This window comes from Ammospiza nelsoni, chromosome 5, assembly GCF_027579445.1.
Source record: "Ammospiza nelsoni isolate bAmmNel1 chromosome 5, bAmmNel1.pri, whole genome shotgun sequence".
Classification (NCBI taxonomy): domain Eukaryota; kingdom Metazoa; phylum Chordata; class Aves; order Passeriformes; family Passerellidae; genus Ammospiza; species Ammospiza nelsoni.
In genome coordinates this window covers 6480885-6501320 of record NC_080637.1, presented here as the reverse complement: position 1 = coordinate 6501320, position 20436 = coordinate 6480885, and the positions used below count along the sequence as shown (strand labels likewise).

Sequence of the window (20436 nt, the reverse complement as noted above, 5' to 3'; positions counted from 1 at the left end):
CAAACAGCATCAAAATCCCCAATGAAACAAGAAGTCAGGAAAGAAGCTGCAATACCTTTCCTTTTAAAAGCAAACAAACAAGCTAACCCAGATTTTTATTGTTAACAACACATATGCTACCAGGCAGTGGATCAAGGGAGATGATGGGGGAATCAATGTAATGTGGTTAAAAAAGAAACACCCACAAAAACACAGAAAACATTTTCTGCATGGCATTTCTCTGCAGATGGACCAGCATTTAGTGCCTAAGAATAAAAGGTTAACAAACCTTCATGCCAGAAGGTTGCCCTGAAACCTCCTTTTCCCTCAAGGCAACTCAGATGGCACCCTTTACATAAGATGACATTTCAGACCTTTCAGTTCACCAGCCAGCCATTTCAGAGCCTAAATCTAGGCATCAATTTCCAAAAATAGTGCCCTGAATTCTTATCTATCAGTTGATTATATACCAGCTAAAATTACACTGAAACACAGAGGAAAATGAAAAGGCAGTAATCAGAATGCCAGATCTGTATTACTGATCTTACTTTAAAATGTAATGGACTTATTAAATTAATGTACTATTCTACTGGTCTTCTCCAAGCAGCAGTCCATGAGAACTTCTCTGGGCTGAAACAGAGCAGCTTTGCAGAGTCAAATTATTAAGAATTTGAATATAACTGAGACTGGCACTTGAAGGTACCTTTTTCAGACAGAGAGGACAAATCTATTTGACTGCTGTGGTGTATCAGTACAACAATTAGTAATGTTTAAAAACCCACCTAAAGGTTGACTTTTCAAAGCATTAGACATGACAGTAAAACTGCCAGAAAATTTTTATGTTTATGATTTTCTGCTAAGCTGAGGTTTCGTCCATGCCAGACCTAATTTAAATTTCTTCATCAGGTTTTTCACCACTATTGATCACCCATCATGATGCAACACCATTCTATTATCACTACACCATGTTAAAAAACTATTTCAAATCAAATTTGCAAAGGATTTCACATTTAGAGAACAACACAATTTACTTGGACTGATTAGGTGGCCTTTATTCAAAGGTTTTGGCACCTAAGCTGGTGTGCATTGATATTCTAGAAGAAATAATCAAAACTTCTTGAAAAGAAACTTTAAAATCCTTTATTCAAGGAATGCATCCATAATTTAGCAGCAAACATCTGACAACACCTTTATAAACAAGTATTCTTCTCACTACTGAATGCCTTTTGTCAAGGATTTCCTACCTCGCTTTTCTGGCATAAAAATTATTTTCAAGTATAAGGGGGGAAAGCCTTTTAAAAAGTTATTGTGTCTTTTGTAGGGATCTTTCACTTATTTCTTGTGTTTTCTTGGAGAGCTTCAGCCTATTCCTTCAGGGTTTTTTTGTTGCTAATGTAATTCCAAACTTTTGCTGCTCAACATGCTGTAGCCACAGGAGCTTTCAGACCCTCCCCAGCTAAAGAGAACCAAGCCCTGTGAAAGCAAGAGCAATGAAGAGAGAGATGGATACCCACAGATACCCTCAAGATACTTACAGTCTTCATCCAAGAATTTGTATTGTATGTGTTTCTTGAAAAACTCCTGGATGGACCTACAGATCTCCTCATGCTGCTTAGAGATGTGATCGTAGTACTGGGTGTAGTCTCTCTGTGATATACCTGTCAATAATTTCAGGTAATTATAATTATCAAGAGCTCTAGGCATGCAAAAAACCCAATCAGAAAAAAAAAAGCAGTTATCAGACACAGAAGATGGGATTTTCCCAAGTTTCTATCTTTATTAGTGACTTACTGTTTGGCTTTATTCTGCTGTACTTAGTATTTCCATTAGGAATCTCTTCCTTGAACAGCTCTGTCCATAATTTTGTGAACCTCATTTTATATGTACACACTTGGAATATTTTGAAGTGAATTTCAGAAGGAAACTTTGCCTGTGTTTAAGTTTCCAGCTCCTATCTTGTCTTTTTCAGTTTTATTCCTTTTGGTTACTCTGGTCCAAAACTTTGTTCTGCACATCACAATAGGGATCACAATTTGGAACATGAAATGCCAGGGGTGGAGGCTAAGCTTGCACATCAGCAAAGATGATCCTTGGGTACCCCAGATTCTCATTTAACTGATTTTTAAAGTGTGGAATAACATGTGCCTGCTTGATAAGGCACTAGAGGTGAATCCCTAAATCCCCAAATCAGTGGGATGGCATGCAGGCCAGACCTTAGTGCTCCCATTTGCTCCCTCTCAAGGGTTTTCTTGCCTATGTGGACAAACCATCCCTCCTACAAGTTCTTCATTTCCTACATTTGTCTACAAGACACTGGTTTAAAATGACATCAACAGAATTATACACTTGCATGCATCTTGAGTGACAAGAGTTCTCATACAGGATATGTGTCAACATAAAACATTGCAATACCCTGCTTGACAAATGTCAAATCCAAGACCTGCCCCATCACTGCAGAATGAGTAATTCAGGCTATTTACAGACAAAAAGAGACAGAATTCCCCAAGGAAGATGTATCAGTGACCTCACTTTGCTGTTTAACCATATACAAAACACAGAGTTTTACTGTAAGACAATGCTGACTACTGCCAAAGATCTGCTCTTTTTTAAGAAGTTCATATAAAAAATTTGTGATGTCAGTGGAACTTTGAAGTTTTAATACCACTGCAAAGCTTAACTTGAGTCTAATAAACAAAACCCAAAAGATTATGGCATCTAAGGGGATGCAGATGTGTAACTGGAAAATCATTCACTACTGCAAGTATCATTCCTTAGTTTGACTGACAAGCTTATTAATTTTAAGGGTATGGGAACATATTGTGAAAAATCTTGGAACTATCTTCAGAAATGCAGCTGGAGTGCTAGCTAAAAAAAATCCCTTACTGGCAGATACACTAGGTTTCAAAAGCTGGCCATGAAATGTACAGAGTGCTTAATTAGCCAGTGCCCAAATGCTTTGTATCTCTGGCAGTTATGGTGTTCCAGCATCACAAGGCAGGACAGGATTCAGCTCTCCTCTCTTCAGAAAGCTGTCAGGAGCCATTAAGCAATGCAGACTTAATGGGAAATCTCTGCTATTAGGAAGATAAACTCTGTTACAGAGAGCTGTAATACACTTGCAACTGGCATAAATGGAGAGAAAATGGGAAGATGAGCACAGGAACACCAGACAGAACAGCCAAATAAAAGGGCTCAGGAGAATGGTGTGTGTGGATTAGCACAGCTCAAATACCTGTGTGCAAGTCCATAGGAAACCCAAATCAGGAAATGAAGAACAGGGAGTGAGCTCCTACATGTTCACAGAGGTGGGACTGGATGGAGCAACAAACTGCTGACAACTCCCAACAGGTACAAAAAGGCACAGCCAAAACAACCCACACTCACCATGCTAAGACAGGAGGAACAGTGAGAACTACAAAGCCAATGTCCCTGACCCTCCATATCCTCACAAGGAACCACTTGTGGATATGGACCTTGGTGCTTGTGAATATGTAGGCATGAGACAGGCAAAGTGAGCAAACCTAGCTTTATCTTAAAGCAAAAAAAAAAAAAAAAAAAAATCACCTTCCTTCCTTTAGAGTCTGTATTTGCTCTATCACTGCTGTAACACTTCCTTGTTAGAAGAGTTTAGGCAGAATGATTCAACCTTGTTCAGAACAGATGTGCACTAATCCTGTGCTATTTGAGTTTCTGTTCATCTCTAAAGATTTCATGGTAGACCACACCAAAATCAAACTTCAGAGTAGTAATTAGCCTGAAATTAAACCCCTCAATTCAAGCACCTGTATGTGCACTGGGTATCTCATTTCCTGCTATAGTCAGCAGAGAACAGTCAACACAACCAGAGGAGTAAAACTGAGCTAAATTTACCCTAAATTACCCAAAAATTACCCTACTCAGCTGCCTACAACACATGCTCTAGCACAATCTGCCTGTTCTCCAGCTGCCAGAGGTCTCCCAATGCACTCACTTGCTCTGTGCATGCTGTGGATGGGTATCCTGGCTCTCCAGTGCCACTTGAAATGTTTTACATTTAGGATTCTGCACTTGAGTAACAGAACAACAGGCTCTAACTAAGTACACTGAATTTAATATGAACTCAAGACACCTCCTACACCTGTGGAGGTGTTCTGACCTCCCCAACCTTCTGCATATAACATCCTCATGGGGTCATGTATTTACAGCACAACACACAACTGCCTCTGTATTCATTCTGCAAGTTGGAGTCAATGCAATTTGGTCCTGAATATAAAAGACTCTGCCTTTGGGTGAAGTTTCTGAATTAACAATTAAATTAAGAATATTCCCACTGTAATGGTAAGCATGCTGAGCTGTCAAGCTTTCAAATATAGTGGAAAGTGAGATGTGGTAAACCACATTTTAAAATACAGAAAGAATAAACCATTAATTTCAGAAATGAGGTGTGGAAAGAAAGAGCTTTCTTCAGCCTTAGCTCTCATTCAAGGAATCAGAGAAACTCCTCAAAACTTCATCCAATAATTTTGTTTTCAAGAAATTCCTTACCTAAAAGCTTGTTTTCCTTGACAAAGCATCTGAATTCTGCACCAGGGATTAGTTCACACCATTTGCGAAGAACAAGCTGTGCAGGAAAAACAAATGACAAAGCCTTGTTTCAGAAAAGTAACAGCATCCTTTTGTCAACAGTTCTGCCTTTTAGAGCTACAGGTTTGCTGTAATGATAAGATGACCAGTGATACTAGAGAACAAAACAATCTTTAATCTGCAGTTCACATAATCATCTTTGAAAATATTTCAAAACAATTAGATTTACTATTCATTTCAGAGAATCACAGAATGCTTCCAGTTGGATGGCATGTCTAAATACCATATAATCTAAAATAGCTTAAAGCAGAAAGGTTCAGATTGGACATAAGAAACCATGAGGGCTGTCAAGCATTGGAAGAGATCTCTCAAAGAGGCTAGGCAGCCTCTACCCACTGAGATTTTCAAGACAGATTTTATAAAATGCCAAATGAGACAATATGATCTCATTCCTTAGCCATCTTTGAGCATGAGGATGGACTAGGCACCTCCTGAGGTCCCTACCGACCCTAATTATCTTATGTTCTTCCACTTTGGACAGTATTTATAACTGTGAACTCATTTATGAAACTACTTCCAAGTTACATTAATGATAAAGCATGGAAAATAAAAACCCTGCTGCACACCACAACAAATCTGTCATGGAATTGGCAGAAAGTTGCTCCCTAGTCAAAGGAGCTGATGAGCAGAATTAAATTTATCCAAATCAACCTCTATTCTGGTACACACCCAAGCAGAATTCTGTGACGCCTTTAAACCAGTTAAAATAAGGACACAGGACAGAAATAGGAAGCAAACTATTATAGTCAATAGGACAGACTGCCTGGGAATTAAAGCATCTTTCTGGCACTTTCTCAAGTTTCTCTATTTCCTAAGCTGAAATATTCTGAAGGATTGATGTTTTTAAGGCCCCAGTTACTGCTAGTGGATGCTGGAAACTCCCAAACCCTTTAAACTGCAGCAGAAAGCTTTAGTAACCAGAGATGACATTGCTAACTATGGTGCTAACATTAAACTCTTTGTTCCAACTTTTACATGTCCTGTATCTTTAAAGCACACTTGATAGTGCTTTAAAATAAAACAAGGTTCATTCAGTTTTGAAAAGCCCTTTAAGCCCACTGCATGATGACAAATGTTATATTTACATAAAAACTATTATTAGAGAGATGACTAGATGTTACCACAAGAGCAGTAGCTCCACATTAACAGTCTGAAGCATCTCTAGCTGAACATTTTGATCTGGTAACAAACATAGGAAACAAGATGTGACAGAGCAGTTCAGGATGTCCCCAGCCACTGCAGCAAGCCTCCCCCTTGGTAACCTCAGTGTGATGTTCACAAGCAGCTCACCATCAAGAATACATTTATTTGAGCCACTAAACTTGTCCTTCCTGTCACAACCTGACAGACATGAGAGGACATTGCAAGGAAGCTTCTCAAGTCTGCACTTCAGCCCACCTGATCTGCAATTAAATGAACTTCTTATGACCTGCAGGGCTGAACCAGACTTCCCTTCATATTGAAAGCAATATGAATAAAACAAACATAACACATTTAATGGACAGAAACCCAGTCACAAACGTCACCCAGCCTGTGAGCAATTCTTTTAAATTACTCAGAAATCATGCAAGAAGTCCTACCTCATAGTTCAAGGAAGGATCAGGGGAATCATCAGTACAGTGAATAAATCTGGAAAAGTAAGGCACAGGCTTCAAAATCTGTTTTACATGTAAGATTTTAGCCATAGTGAGAAAAATAACCCCAAACTGAAACATAATTGAAACCCCAGTAAAAATAACCCCAAATAACCCCAACCTGAAACAGTTCTCATGTGAAACATAAGAACTACCGTTAAATTATTTCCAATATGTACAAAGGATATAAATGCAATACATAACTCTCCTTTTGACAATTATCATAGGAGAAAACCAGAATAGTCACCTCTTTTATTCCAATGCAATTTGGAAGCACTTAAATCCGGACAGGGATGTGTCCCAAATGTCAGTGTTTATTCACTGTTGATTTATTTCTGTTTGAATCAACAGTGCTGCTCTTTTCCCCTTGTATTGTTATGTTGGCATAACTGAATTCTCAAAAAACCCAATAAACTTGAGCAATCCAATCCAGTTTCACTGCAGCATGTTTTGCCAAGTACTTTTAATGTTTAACTTCCCAAACCACACAACAGAGACACATCATCAAGCCTTACAGCAGTTCATTTCCATGAATAAAGGATGCAAAACAGCACTGCAGCTCTGCACTCCTGATTCCATAGCATGGTATTTTCTAAATTAAGAGCCTTAAGAAATACTCTTACAAATCCCTTGAGAGTGGGATAAACAAAACTATTTCTACAACTGCAAGCAGATGTCAAGGTTTTGTCCCTTGTGAGGAGCTGACTCTGTTGGTCTCCCTTCAGGAGCTGGCAAGAATGGAGCAGTTATAAGGCAAGTCAGCTTCCATGTACCTTTTTGTCATTTTACAGTAAACCTTGTAACTTTCAAAAGGTATTCACAGAAGAACATGTGTTTTTCTTCCATTTCTACTCCCTGACCTTATTGGCAACAAACTACTTGGAAGCACAGAACTGTGTGAAGGGTCACTGCTGAGCAATAGTCCTAAATACAATATTTATAGGATCTCCTTTTGGCAGTGAACTTCATTCAGCAACCCAAAAGTCTCACATAAACATTGCATTTGTAAGACATGGCTTCCCAGCCTTTGGTTTGAAGTGAAGAGCTATTGTAAGAGTTCATTCTGTATGCTGCCAGCAGAAATAAATTTCACACATTTTAGTTTAGACTTTAATATCCACAACACACAGAAAAGTAGGGCAATACAGGCAGGCTTTCCAAAAGCACAGTGATCAAACACATCATATATATATATCTGTAAGCCTGTGTAAACAGATAACATCCTTCAGCTACAGTCTAGATTCCCCTCAATTTAAGATCTGTCAAAGCAACAGAAACAAACCCATGAGAGCTCACAGTTTTGCTGGAGTCAGGATTCCTCCCTTACTGGAGTATATGCCTATCATGCTGAAGAAAATATCCCCCTCACACACACAGCCAATAATAAACTTATCTACAAAGGCAGCTGAAGTCCAGCATGTGGAGTTTTACAGTGGCTGCACATGAGGGCTGGTATTGCCTCTCACAGCCTCCATATCTGAGACTGGGGTTCCTGAAATCCACTTCATTCCAATTACAGCCTTTTCCAGCAGCCAAAAAACCCCAGCCTTATAATCAAAATTATTCCTTAACTCAACCCTAAAATATTTTGGGTAAGAGCTATGTGAGGAAGGATGGTTCCTCTTCCATTGTAAGTCAGAAAATGAAATCCTTGGGTGCCACCCCAAGCCCCACAGACTGTGCAGGTGTCTCTGCCAAATCAACCACACAGGCAAAAATACTGCAAGACACAGTGGGAATATTATTTTTTTTTACTCTTAATGACAGAGGACTAAGTACAAATAAGGAAAAAATGGGTGTACACAGCACAAGACAAAATAAACTCATATTTCTGTAATCTAATTTTCCTTTTTAATATTATCATGAGTTTTCATTGACAAAAGGCCACCTTTGTTCAAGGAGTAAATTTTGGGTGATTTGAGGTTACAATTTTATATTTTTTACCAGCTCATTGTAGCATTTATTGATGAAACCTATCTCAACTTGTGTACTACAGATGAGCTTTTGATCTCTAGAGGCACAATGCTAAGTGGGGTGTCTTCAACCCACATCCTATTCAGGTTTGGGCATACTTGAAAGAACAATCCCAAAGTTGTCAGGAACCCCAAACTGAGACATGCCTGGGCTGTATTTTCTGAAGCCTCTGAAAACTGGCATTTTGAATGCTATAGGTGAAAGGATCAAGCTCTTCTGTTGTGTTCTGGTCAGCAGCTTTTTTACAGAGTTACACTTAGTAGACCAGAAGGATCAAGATCTCATTATATGTGGCAGCTCTGTGTCAAACTCCAAATGCAAATACTTGACCACCAGGACATGCTACAGAAAGTGATTATGTAGGTCAGTTTTCAACACTGAGAAAAGCAAAAGGTTGGCAAGTTTCTCCAGTACCCACCCTGCTAAGAAAGTCATGAACTCATCTGCAAATCACTGAGAGAATTAGGAACTACTATGAATATGATAACAATTGTAGAATTTATTCTGTACCTGATACTTCCCTGTTATTATCTCATGGTAAATTTTAAAATCTTATTTAAAAAAGAACAAGGAGAAGTTTTTAAGAGCCTTTGAACTGTATCTTTATTCCTCTTGCTGGAACTCTGAAGCCTAAAAGAAATTGGAAATTCATACACCACTGAAAAGAGAATCTTGTACCACGCTGTAAATTGCTAGGAAAAATGGGAAAGAGTAAAACCTCAAAAAAAAAAAAAAATCGCCATCAAAGGCCTCATTTTCCACATCCTCTCATGTGCAACTGCCTACCTTGAAACAGTTTATATTAAACCTAAACTATCAGCTCCTGCAAAAAGATACTGGAGTGCTAAGGCACATTCTTCATGGTCCAACACTGCCTCCTATGTTCTGTTAGGAAAACACAGGCTGTTATTCTTCCACATCTCAAAAAACACTGAAATTTCCCTGCAATTTGGAATTCAATATTAAAAGCACTAAGTTTGGCATCAGAAATGTTGTCAGAATGACATCATTAGAAGTACTGCTAATATTTCTACCAGCCTCAAGGTAAGCAATCAATCATATTTTAACAAAACACAGTCCACCTATTCTAACAATAAGGAAGAAAACTGTATTTTACACCAATACATCCACCAGGGCTATACAGAGCTTTCTGCTCAAAAGAGTTTTAATCACTTAACAGAAATCCCAGTTAGAAAAGGATTTTTTTTTTAACATATACTCAACACTAAATTTCTGAAAGCCTAAATTAATTCCTGAAAAATTAAGATCACACCACCCACAAGATTTTTTGTGAACTCAGCTAAGTAAATTACAATGCTGACTTTGAAGCAGAAACAACATCAACTGCATTAATGAGTACATTGCTCTGAAGTCTTTGTTAATTTGTTGAAAATTAACATGCTGGAAAAGGTAATTTATTAGTCTGAACTCTTCAACCAAGGTGTCAGCATCATGAGAGCATCCAAACTTTTAAAACAGTGAAAGCAATCTAATCATGCTCAGTATATTTGTACTGAGTCCATATTTTTTAATAGTTTGTATTGGAGCATTAAATGGTTGAAGTTTTCTTGGAATTTGAGACAGTTATAATAAGCATTATAATAAGGGTATTCCCTGAGCTGAGCAATGTTTAGAGGCAGACAGGAAATGGGAGAGGAAGAAAAAGCACAGAAAGTGATTTGCCTGAAGTCCTGAATCATTGGCTTAAATTTCTAGGTCAAAACCCAGATCTACAAATTTCCATTGCAGCACATTTACCATATTATGACCCATGAAGTGGATATTTAAGTTTATAAAATTGAACAGGAAACAAAACAACAACACCAAAAAAAGAGTATTCAGGATTTCAGCTGTTACTTATGTAAGGCAAGAAACCTTTAGACCATACTGAGCATTACTGTAAAAATATAGTGCATTTCTCCTCTCTCCAAGTAGTCCTTCCAAGGGATTTGGATGCATTATGTATGTAATTTTCATTTGTTCAGCACTTCAGGTTCTTATGCCAGCTACATTTTTAATTTCTGCTTGCTAAGGCCTAGAGAACTGGCAGCTAATCAATAGGATAATTAAGGACAACCACTGTTCTGATTTAGCAATAATCATTGCACTGTTTGGGGACATTCTGTACAAATAACTTTGTCATTTAGAAATACCAAGCAGAGACTGGACAATAATATATGCTTTAATCAAGTATGACATAGTCATAAATTACAAGATATACACAGAGACCAAGGTGATTTCCCACAATCATGCCATAAGCTTTATTTTTTTACCACCTTAGCTGCGCTATATGGTGTTCTTATCACATTGGAAAAGGAGCCTAAATGGACTGGAGCAGAGGAGTTTGAGGTGCTGCCTTTCTCCCACAGCAGGATCAGGAGGAGGGAATGTGCCTGCTATGCCACCACTGTTCTTGTGTGAACTTCAGGTGAAATCACTGATGCTCCAAGGCATCAGTCATGCTGAGAAACCTCACACCACAGCCCCAGAATGTCCTCACTGCCCCTCCCAGCAAGCCAGTGCTGACTGCAGGGGGGAAGAGCTGAGGCACTGATTGGAACTGACACAAGATTAATCCAGACAGAAAATGCACTGATTTCAGTATCAGAGAAGGTGGTTGAACCAATTCATTCTACCACACAAAGAGCTGCCACATCTAAATCAAGTGGCACTTGCTGAACACTTGCTTGTCTCTGAGACTCCCTAGAAAACAATCAAACAGGAATTCTGCAAAGAGCTCTGGGTACTTTTTGCTGGACCTCTTTATGCATGAAGACAGTAAATACAAACTCTATAAAGTTTAACATTCACAAAGGGATGATGCAAAGGTCTTTTCAAACCTGCAAGAATCACTCCTGAAAGCCATTGCAACAAAAATCTTACTATTCAACTCTGTGAGCAAGCCATCCTCCAGACACCCCACCTTTCATTAGGGGAAACCACGAAAAGCAGCTCCTTGGGCAGGCACCAAAGGCTTCTGAGAATGCACTCACCTCTGACATGTAAACTACAGATTTCTCATCTCCCCCATTCCTTTCATTCTCTGGGACCCTATAATCAAGAATTCTCATTCTTCACAATTGTTTCCCAAGCCCAACATACTTTTCAAACTGTTTTATCACTCAAATATCTTCTCCCCTCCTCCTCAGTCTCTTCCCCAGCACCTCCTCTCATTGCAGGTTAGGTATGATGTAAAACCCAACATGAGAACTGGACTTACAGCCTTGCTGTCAAAAACTCTCTTTTTTTTTTCCCATGTACCAAAAAGTGGGGGAAGAGAGTCTCATTAGAGTTGGAGGATTAAAAAAGAAGGCAGTTGCACAGCATTAATGTTAAAAGGCTTTACTTATACACTTTAAAAATAAAATTTTTGTCAAGACATAAGCCACTTGACATGAAACTTACACCTGTTAACCCCTTATAAGGCACCTAAAACAATGGCTCTGCATTTGACTGAGTCTCCAGAAAGACCCTGTACAGTAAATAAGCACTGAATAATTACTGGAAAAGAATCTCTCAGCCATGGATTGCCACTTATCTTTGAAAATCTGTGTGTCTAGGAAATACAAAAAGTAACCATAGTAACAGAAATATCAACTCCAGTAATCTCATTTTCTTTGAGAAAAATGCTGTATTTTAGAAATGAGTGACATAAATCAAGGAGATGCAGGTACTACAGGAGGAAACCATTCCTATACAATTAAATACTCCCTTCAAGTGAGCAGATAAAAATCAACCCCAAGCACATAATATTTTTTATTTCATCTGTAATTGCTATCCTTAGTCACCTGCAATGTATTTGTTTCTAGAGCTACAAGAACTTGGGTTCAGAACAAGCTCTAGAAACAGTGAAATAGATTAGCAGAAGTCTCAAGCATCTTCCAGGCAGTCACACAAACCTCAACAGCTTTAAAATAAGAGGACATGGTAAAGTCACACTGTAAGTGGCACCAATAAGGAGGGTAACAACAAGTAAACACCAAGAGGGGTGGGAAGGCAAAAAATCTCAAGAATACAACATGACTTGCTCTGGAAAGGTGGTAAAAAAATATAATCTTAGCCCATACTGTCAAGGCCCACTGGTTGCCTGTGCTACTTTCATGTGTTTCTGGTTTGCTTTTGGCTGTTCCTGGCTGTGTGTAACTAATTTGTCTGCTGGAAATGAACTTACGGCTGGGTGAGGTCACGGGTGATGAAATCTGAACTCTTGAAGAGGAGGAAGATGTCACTGAGAGCTTTACATTTCAAAGAGCTGTTCATTGCTATCCAGTAGGCATCCTAAAGAAACAGAGATTACCTGAAACACACCTTTATTAGCAGGAGAGACTGCAAACTTCAAGTCTATCTAAACATTATGCAATGTTTGAAATACATGCAGAAAAGTATTTCTTTTTATTTTGAGGAAAACTTCATTAGTGGTTAAAAGAGACAAGATAATTACTGCTTTTCTTATGAATACTCTGATGAAAGCAGTGCAAATTCATTTGCAAAATTAGGTTTTTGCCTTACTGCTTCCAGGAACTTTGTTGGAATGCTTGATTGAACACAATGTCTCTTGAGAACACAAAACAACAATATTTGGGTGCACTCATCCTTATGGTATAGTTAGGAGTACTTTAAATTAACTAGAGGAAAGTTTATTGTCTTTTTTTTTTTTTTTTTTGAAACTGTGGTGTTTTAATCTTTATACCAGGTAAATTTTTCAACTAGTATCCTGAACTAGAGCCTGCCCATCACACAACCATCTGTGACCAGGACATAGGTTTTAGATAGGAAAGTGCTGCCATGCATCAGCCTCCCTAAAAATGCACCATCACCACCTAGTGATGGACAAGATACGAGTATCTAAAATTAACTAGAGGAGAGTTTATTGCCTTTTTTTGTCATATATAGTGACAGATAAGATATGAGTATCTAAAATTAACTAGAGGAAAGTTGGTTTTTTTGGAACTGTGGTGCTTTTCATCTTTATATCAGGTAAAGGTTTCAACTACTATCCTGAACAAGAGCCTGCCCATCACACAACCATCTGTGACCAGGACATAGGTTTTAGATAGTAAAGTCAGTGCTTTTCATGCATCAGCCTCCCTAAAAATCACCATCTAATGATAGAGAAGATACGAGTACCTAAAATTAACTAGGGGAAAGTTTATTGCCTTTTTTCTCATATATAGTGATAGACAAGATAGGAGTACCTAAAATTAACTAAAGGAGAGTTTATTACCTTTTTTTTGAAACTGTGCTGCTTTTCATCCTTATACCAGGTAAAGGTTTCAACTACTATCCTGAACTAGTTTTAGATAGGAAAGTCAGTGCTGCCATGGATCAGCCTCCCTAAAAATGCACCATCACCACCTAGTGATAGACAAGGTATGAGTAGCTAAAATTAACTAGAGGAGAGTTTATTGCCTTTTTTTTTTGAAACTGTGGTGCTTTTCATCTTTACACCAGGTAAAGTTTTCAACTGTATCCTGACCAAGAAGAGCCTGCCCATCACACAACATCTGTGACCAGGATCTAGGTTTTAGATAGTAAAGTCAGTGCTGCCATTCATCAGCCTCCCTAAAAATCACCATCTAATGATAGAGAAGATATGAGTACCTAAAACTAACTAGAGGAAAGTTTATTGCCTTTTTTTTGAAACTGTGGTGCTTTTCATCTTTATACCAGGTAAAGGTTTCAACTAGTATCCTGAACTATTTTTAGATAGGAAAGTCAGTGCTGCCATGCATCAGCCTCCCTAAAAATGCACCATCACCACCCAGTGACAGACAAGGTATCAGTGAAGTGGTGGATTCCACTTAAGAGTAGAGAATTCACCACCTCACTGATATCTTGTGTATCACTTCTTCCTTCATCAGAACCACTAGTCTCTTCTTCTTTCCAAAGCATTGAGAGAAAACAAAGACAAAACATTTTGTATTACAACATCTGTCATAAGTTTTGGGAGCCAGCATTCTTACCCTTGGAGCACTCCAGTTGAGTTTAGGAAAAACACTGCCACCCAAGGAACTTATTGCTTCCTGAACTTTAGCTGTGAACTCAGGAAATTCTGGTGCCTGAACAAAGAACAACAGCAAAAAAAAATTTCAATACATTTAATAGAAGCGTAGCCATCTTCTAAATGCTATTAGAAATACATATTGCATTAGAATTAAGTCCAAAATCAGTATGAACCTCAGAAACCTACTGTACAATAAACTTATTTAAATAAATCACTTTATCAAATCTGTCATTTTTTCAATCAGAGAAAACTGAAAATGCTCCCAGTTCTCATCTCATTACTAGCAGGCATCATGAACTTCAGGAGAAAACCCAAAACATCATAACAGTCACCATGAAAACTGCAATAGCTGTCAAATAACCAAACCTTAAATCCTTACCTGTTGGTTTATATCCTGTGGTAAATTATTATATACAAATAAGATCCAGTAATATTTAAACTTCTAAAGAGTGATTTTAGAATTAAACATATCTTTATCAATTCCTAGGCAATTTGAGTGACAGCTGCTCATTCAGGCTCTAGTTTTATAAAATGTTAGTAATACTTTAACTAATCTGCTCTTCAATTAGGTCTTAAAGTAGCTGCTTAACAATATGTTGATTCAAAATAGAGGACAGACTGCAAAGGTTGGAGTAGAAAACCCTGCCTTGTAAAGAACATTGAAAACCTAAGATTGAGGTAAAAAAAACCCCAACTCTTCAGGCTGCTCCAAACTCTACCCTGAATGTGGTGCTACAGAAAATAAACAGGTTGCTGACCTTTAAAATAATATGAAAGGATTTGAAGCATATGTCAAAGATTTTTCATATAATAGGATTTATAGCAAGTAGTATATAGGAACATGATTTTTACCTATTTTGAAACTCAACTCAAAAGTAACTCCTAGGCTAAAGCTAACTGATGCCTCTAAAACAACAAAACCCTCACAGCCATACAAGTGAATAAAAAAACTCATACATGCTGGCATCTCCTCACTGCAGCTTCCCCAAATGCTAACACTTTAAAAACCTTCTCACATTTTAGTGCAGTGACCTGGACTGAACTTCAAGCATTCCGAACCTTTCCTTCACGTTACCTTGTCTCCATGGGAAACTACACTCGGAAAACTGAAAAAAACACTTCTCTAATTTTATTTTTAGACTTTCAGTTGATCTGGAAACTGCTCCTGCAAGAAGTAAAACTCTTCATCCCCTGCATTCTGATCCAAGCTTCTCTTGTTTTGACAGGAATCAGGAGTCCTGCTATATATGTAATACCAGCTCATGCTGAGCCTCCTTGGGAAAATGTTACCAATGTGTTATTTGATTAATACAAGAGGATAAATACACACAAGAGGAAAGTTCTACAACTGCATAAACAAGCTGGACTCCATCATTTCCTGAATTCTGAATGCCTGGCTTTGTAACCATTAATATTAATGCAAGTTATTCTAAAACAGAATTTTGTGCCCCTCCACTGGTCTCATGAGGAAGCTGCAGACTTACCTAGATATACAAGAGTGATTTGCCCTGCGCTCTTCTGACAGGTAAATACCTCTTAATTATGAATTTCCTTATTGTGTTCTACATTATAACAGAACCTGATTAAAAACTCTGGTTTTACTTATTTAGCATCATCACCATGAGCTTTGCAAACCATGATGGATCCTAAACCCTTTGTTTTAAATAAATGACAATTAAGGGAAACTAGGTTATCAAAGGTTAAACATTTGAACTGAAGATTAATCAGAGTGCACAAATTTGAAATGCAATAAACTCCAGGCTGTAAATTCTGTGCTAGCAGAAGCACCACTCAAAGCAGGGCTGTGATTATGTGGCATCTAATCCAACTGAACAATTCCACATCCTGATGAACATTAGGGAGCTAAAGTCACAGCATCAATGGCAGACAAGTGCTTTGAGTACTTTAACTCTGACAGTGACAGGGCAACAGCAAATTTTAAAAATAAAAAGATGTAAGAAAAACATCAAGAAAGCCTGGTTTGTATCCATTATGAACCTGACCCCATGTGCAAGGAAACCACAAAGACAGGAAAATAAAAAATAACATGATAGAGAGAGATGTACTAAAAAGAAATAATGGCACATCAAGAGAAAAGTTGTGAGTATTAAGCTGCAGGGGCTTGGTTCCTTCTGCATCCAGTCTGATTAAATAATTTGGAGATACTCAAAGTGGTGAAAATGAAAGAGCTATATTTAGAGCTGTACTGCAGCTCATTTCCTAGGGTCTAACAAGTGTATGATTGTCAGGGATGAAGAAAAGTGTTTTATTTTAGTTAAATAAAATTAAGCCAGCAAAACCTTTTGGAAGTTACAGACATCTATACTGCCACCCATCTAAAATGGTCTGAAAAATGTTAAATACAGCAAGAGATATCTCTAACCAAGTTTGTATCACAAGGCTGCAGAAAGGAAACTGCTGCCAAACCCCCACTGGGCTTTTACAGGACCTTACCTTAAGTGTTGTAGTGTTCTCATCATCTGACCACTGCTCAAAATAAGAACAAAGCAAAGGTTACCAGCATCCTGAGCCATCCTTTATAATTTATGAGAATATCAGAATTCATGCAGCCTCTTACAACATGGAGTTCAAATCATTGCCCCAGACAGCATAACATCACCATCCTGCAATTATTTTGGCTGTAAAGTAAGACAGGAAAACACTATATATTCAGTGTTTGGGTAAGAGCTATGTGGAGTTATGTAGCTCCAGTTAAAAGCTATGGAGAGCAGAAGTACTACTCTAAAGTATTGCTAAAAAGAGATCTCTATATGTTTCAAATTTGATTTATTTCAGAAAGATGGACATTTCAGAACTCAGTTTTCCCAATCTACAGCTTGTCTCCAGCTCCAGCACTTCCATCTTTAGACTCATGATCCATTAGCTTCACTTTTATTTGTTTTTCATCTCCTTGTTGTACCTTCTGTCACTTGTAATTATAACATTTTTCAGTGTTTTCCCTCTAGAATGGCCTTCTGAGTTATTATGGCCTCAGAAACTTTCACTGTTTGTTGAAGTAACTACTCCAAATGTACTCCTAATTTTTCAGGGCATGAAACAGCATTAAGTTCAATTTCCACATTCCTCAATCATGATTGCAAATGCAATTATCAAGAAATGAAAAATAAAAAAAAAAATCTTGTGTGGAAGAGCATGGAAGTATCTTAAACTTTCCCTGACTGCCCAGCATAAGTGATCACATATTTATGTTTTTCATGGCAAATACCACATGATAATTATTTCTGTGAAGGACTCTCCACACCTATAAATTATGCAGAAGAAGTTATACACTCATATTTTTCTCAAGAGGCTCGACATTAATTTGGATTTTATACTGACCTGTATCTCCTCTGCATCATCACTCCCCTCCTGAGCATGACTTGGTGGATCTTCTCTGAAACAAAAAATTAACAGGAAAAAAAATTAAGCACTGGAGTTTGACTTGACCATGTCCATTACATTTCCACAGCATTTCCAGCTCTTAATGTTAAAATGTTTTCATAAGAAAATTAAACCTCAGAACCCTGGCAGAGAAAAATGAGAGATGCCAGCACTGAAAACTAAAGACCAAATAGCTGGCATTAGGCCTAGGTCCCACTCTGAACATTTTGTTTCTTTCAAACTAGTAGATCACTTTTTGCTCTAAAACACCATAATTGAACCTTTTCAGCACCCTGTCAATGATTTTTTGACACCCTGTTAATGATTCTTTTCCAACTTTACTGTACTCTGACACAAACACAAATTAATTTTTTTTAATAAGTTCAATTAAAATTTTTGCCTCCATACTCCCTTTCCAAGTAAAAATTCATAAACCTTGAGTTTCAAATGTCAACTTGTGAATTTCTAGCTCTGAAAAGAAATTGTCCAGACACTCAGCACACAGACCAAAGATGATCCCATGGAAAGTAGAGAGTGCAGCAAACAGGGCAAGGTCAAACGTACATCCCTGGCAAAAGTTAATTCTTAGACAAGCTGAGTCTCTGCAGATCCACAAGGACTAAACCATCAATCCAGTTTTTGAGATCTAGAGGACAGATAGGGGTGCACTGAAGGTTAGAGGCAATCTTGGCCTTGACTGCAACAAGATCACATTCACTTATAGCTAAGGAAATTCAACTCAGAGAAAAAAATGGTTTCTAAAATGAAGTTTAACTGCAAACATCTTAAAAATGTAATTTAAGTCAATCATACAGCTGTCCATTACTCCATTGAAGACAGCAAAATTGTAGAACACAGCTAAGCCAAACCTTCAATTTCAGCTTTTCTGAAGGCTTATTAAAATCTACAGCTGCTGCTAAATAAATTCCACAATTCTGCAGAAGCAGGTGACAATACTACTTCTGATCCAGAATAGTTTAAAAACAATTCTAATGTTCTGGATATCCTTTAATAAGAAAAAAAATTTAGAAATTAAAAATTAAACCCCTTAATGTCTACAAGGCATTTAAACAGCTTCCATTTTTATATAAATTGATAGCTGATAAATCAAACCAAGCTCCCTTTCACACACAGCCTCACTGGCTGCTCTGCAAGGGGCAAACTCCCAGTTAGGGAATCCTGGAGTGAGGACTGATTTCTGAGTTTGATCATTGACAAGATGCAGGCAGCAACCATTCCACAAGGGAACCACACACTGAGATCCCACACAGAAACAAAGAGCAAGGCCTGTGTCCTTACCAACTGCTCCTGCTACCTCCCCACTCCTTGCTCTGCATCCAAAATCCTGGCATGGGTGTTCACACAGGACATTCAGCTTTGTCATAAGCATGAATTACCAATATGCAAATAATTATATAAAATGTTACTAATTACTGAGTCTGTCTATAGCTTATTTTATTGAGAATTAAGCTCAGGAAATGTCACTTCACCCCTGGACTGGCATGGGACAGGTCAAGCCTGTGAATTGGACCCAACCAGATCCAAATAAGCAAACACAAACCATCAGCTAAGCATCCCAAAGAATGGTGGAGAAAAAAATGAAAGGACTTTGTCCACTTGGTCTAGAAGGAACTGTAGTTCATGGATTTTAGGATCTGCTTCAGGCACCAGCAAATCCAGCTGTACTAACAACAGTCAGCCCATTCACATGCTCACAGTGTGAGGTTTACTGCAGTCACACTGCTCAAATTGAAAAACTCATTATACTCAATACAATATGAATACACAAAATAGTGCTGTGAATAAAAAATGGCATTAATACTTGGAAGCTGGGGAGAAAACACACTTTACCTTCCAGAAACCACCAGTGTTCCATCATCCAGCAAATACTCTTTCACATTCTCTGGCAGGGGAAGAATAACACTGGAAGAAATGTGAAAATCTCTTTAGTACTTTATTATTACTTGTTATACTAAAATCCTAGTGGAATAAAGTAATTTGGTTTTTTTTCATAGCACATACCCCAACAACCCATCTTATCCCTCACCCAAAAAAGCAATGCCCATTTTCCCTTCATGGAAGCACAGGACAAAAATTTTAGATGAAATACACAAAAATGCCCCACTCCTGCAAAGCTCTAAGAAATTCCAAGTAAAATTGTGTGCAGCTTGTGAGGAGACATGTTGCTCAAACTAAAGGTTTTCCTTCTGAAATCCAAATCAAAATTTGCCTGTGCCATCCTAACATTCCAAAAACATAGAACTACCACTAAACTTACCAAAAATAAACACTAAGAAAGATAAAAGATCAAATGCTTTGATTACTAAAAGCATGATGTCAGCACTTTTTGATCCAGCAGGGCAGCTGTCTCAACTTTCTTCCCTGAGCTACTGGTAGTTCTTGTAACCATCTCATGACCTCCAGCAGCACCTTAGAAACTGCAGAACTTCCTATGGCTTCCAGAAATACACAGGAACACCAAACTGGCCACTTGGGTTGGATCTATTCAGTCACAGTTTAAGTAGGAATAGCAATGTGGATACAGGATGTGGATAATAAGAACAGAGTGGATATCTCCTGACGCTCAGCATGGAGTCCCACCAGGAGAGCAGGGAGCACAGGGGTGCCTGGCCTGCCCCTGTTTTGTTCCCAAAACATCCCTTGGGATGTGGAGACAAGACCCCAGCTCCCTGGGCTGCAGCTGATGGCTCAATCAATCCTTCATGACCTCCAGCCCAGCTCTGCCCAACACAGGTCCCTCTATGTCACCCAACCCCACAGGATCCAGAATGGGTCAGGCTGGAAGGGAGCACAGGGCTCAGCTGCTCCAGCCTCCCTGCT

General features: G+C 38.3%; 1 protein-coding gene across 2 annotated transcripts in view; it reads right to left on the bottom strand.

Annotated features, from left to right (window-relative positions):
* CDC123 (cell division cycle 123) overlaps positions 1 to 20436 on the bottom strand; it is a 31193-nt gene that overhangs the window by 9707 nt on the left and 1050 nt on the right. The window contains exons 2-9 of one of the 2 annotated variants that reach the window (XM_059471659.1): positions 19447 to 19518; positions 17554 to 17608; positions 16669 to 16701; positions 14174 to 14269; positions 12382 to 12488; positions 6183 to 6231; positions 4504 to 4579; positions 1515 to 1637 (exon numbers count right to left, since the gene is read on the bottom strand). In XM_059471659.1, the coding sequence (XP_059327642.1) occupies positions 1515 to 1637; positions 4504 to 4579; positions 6183 to 6231; positions 12382 to 12488; positions 14174 to 14269; positions 16669 to 16701; positions 17554 to 17608; positions 19447 to 19518 (611 nt within the window). The remainder of the gene's footprint in view (positions 1 to 1514; positions 1638 to 4503; positions 4580 to 6182; positions 6232 to 12381; positions 12489 to 14173; positions 14270 to 16668; positions 16702 to 17553; positions 17609 to 19446; positions 19519 to 20436) is intronic. The other variant, XM_059471661.1, reaches the window with a different exon arrangement.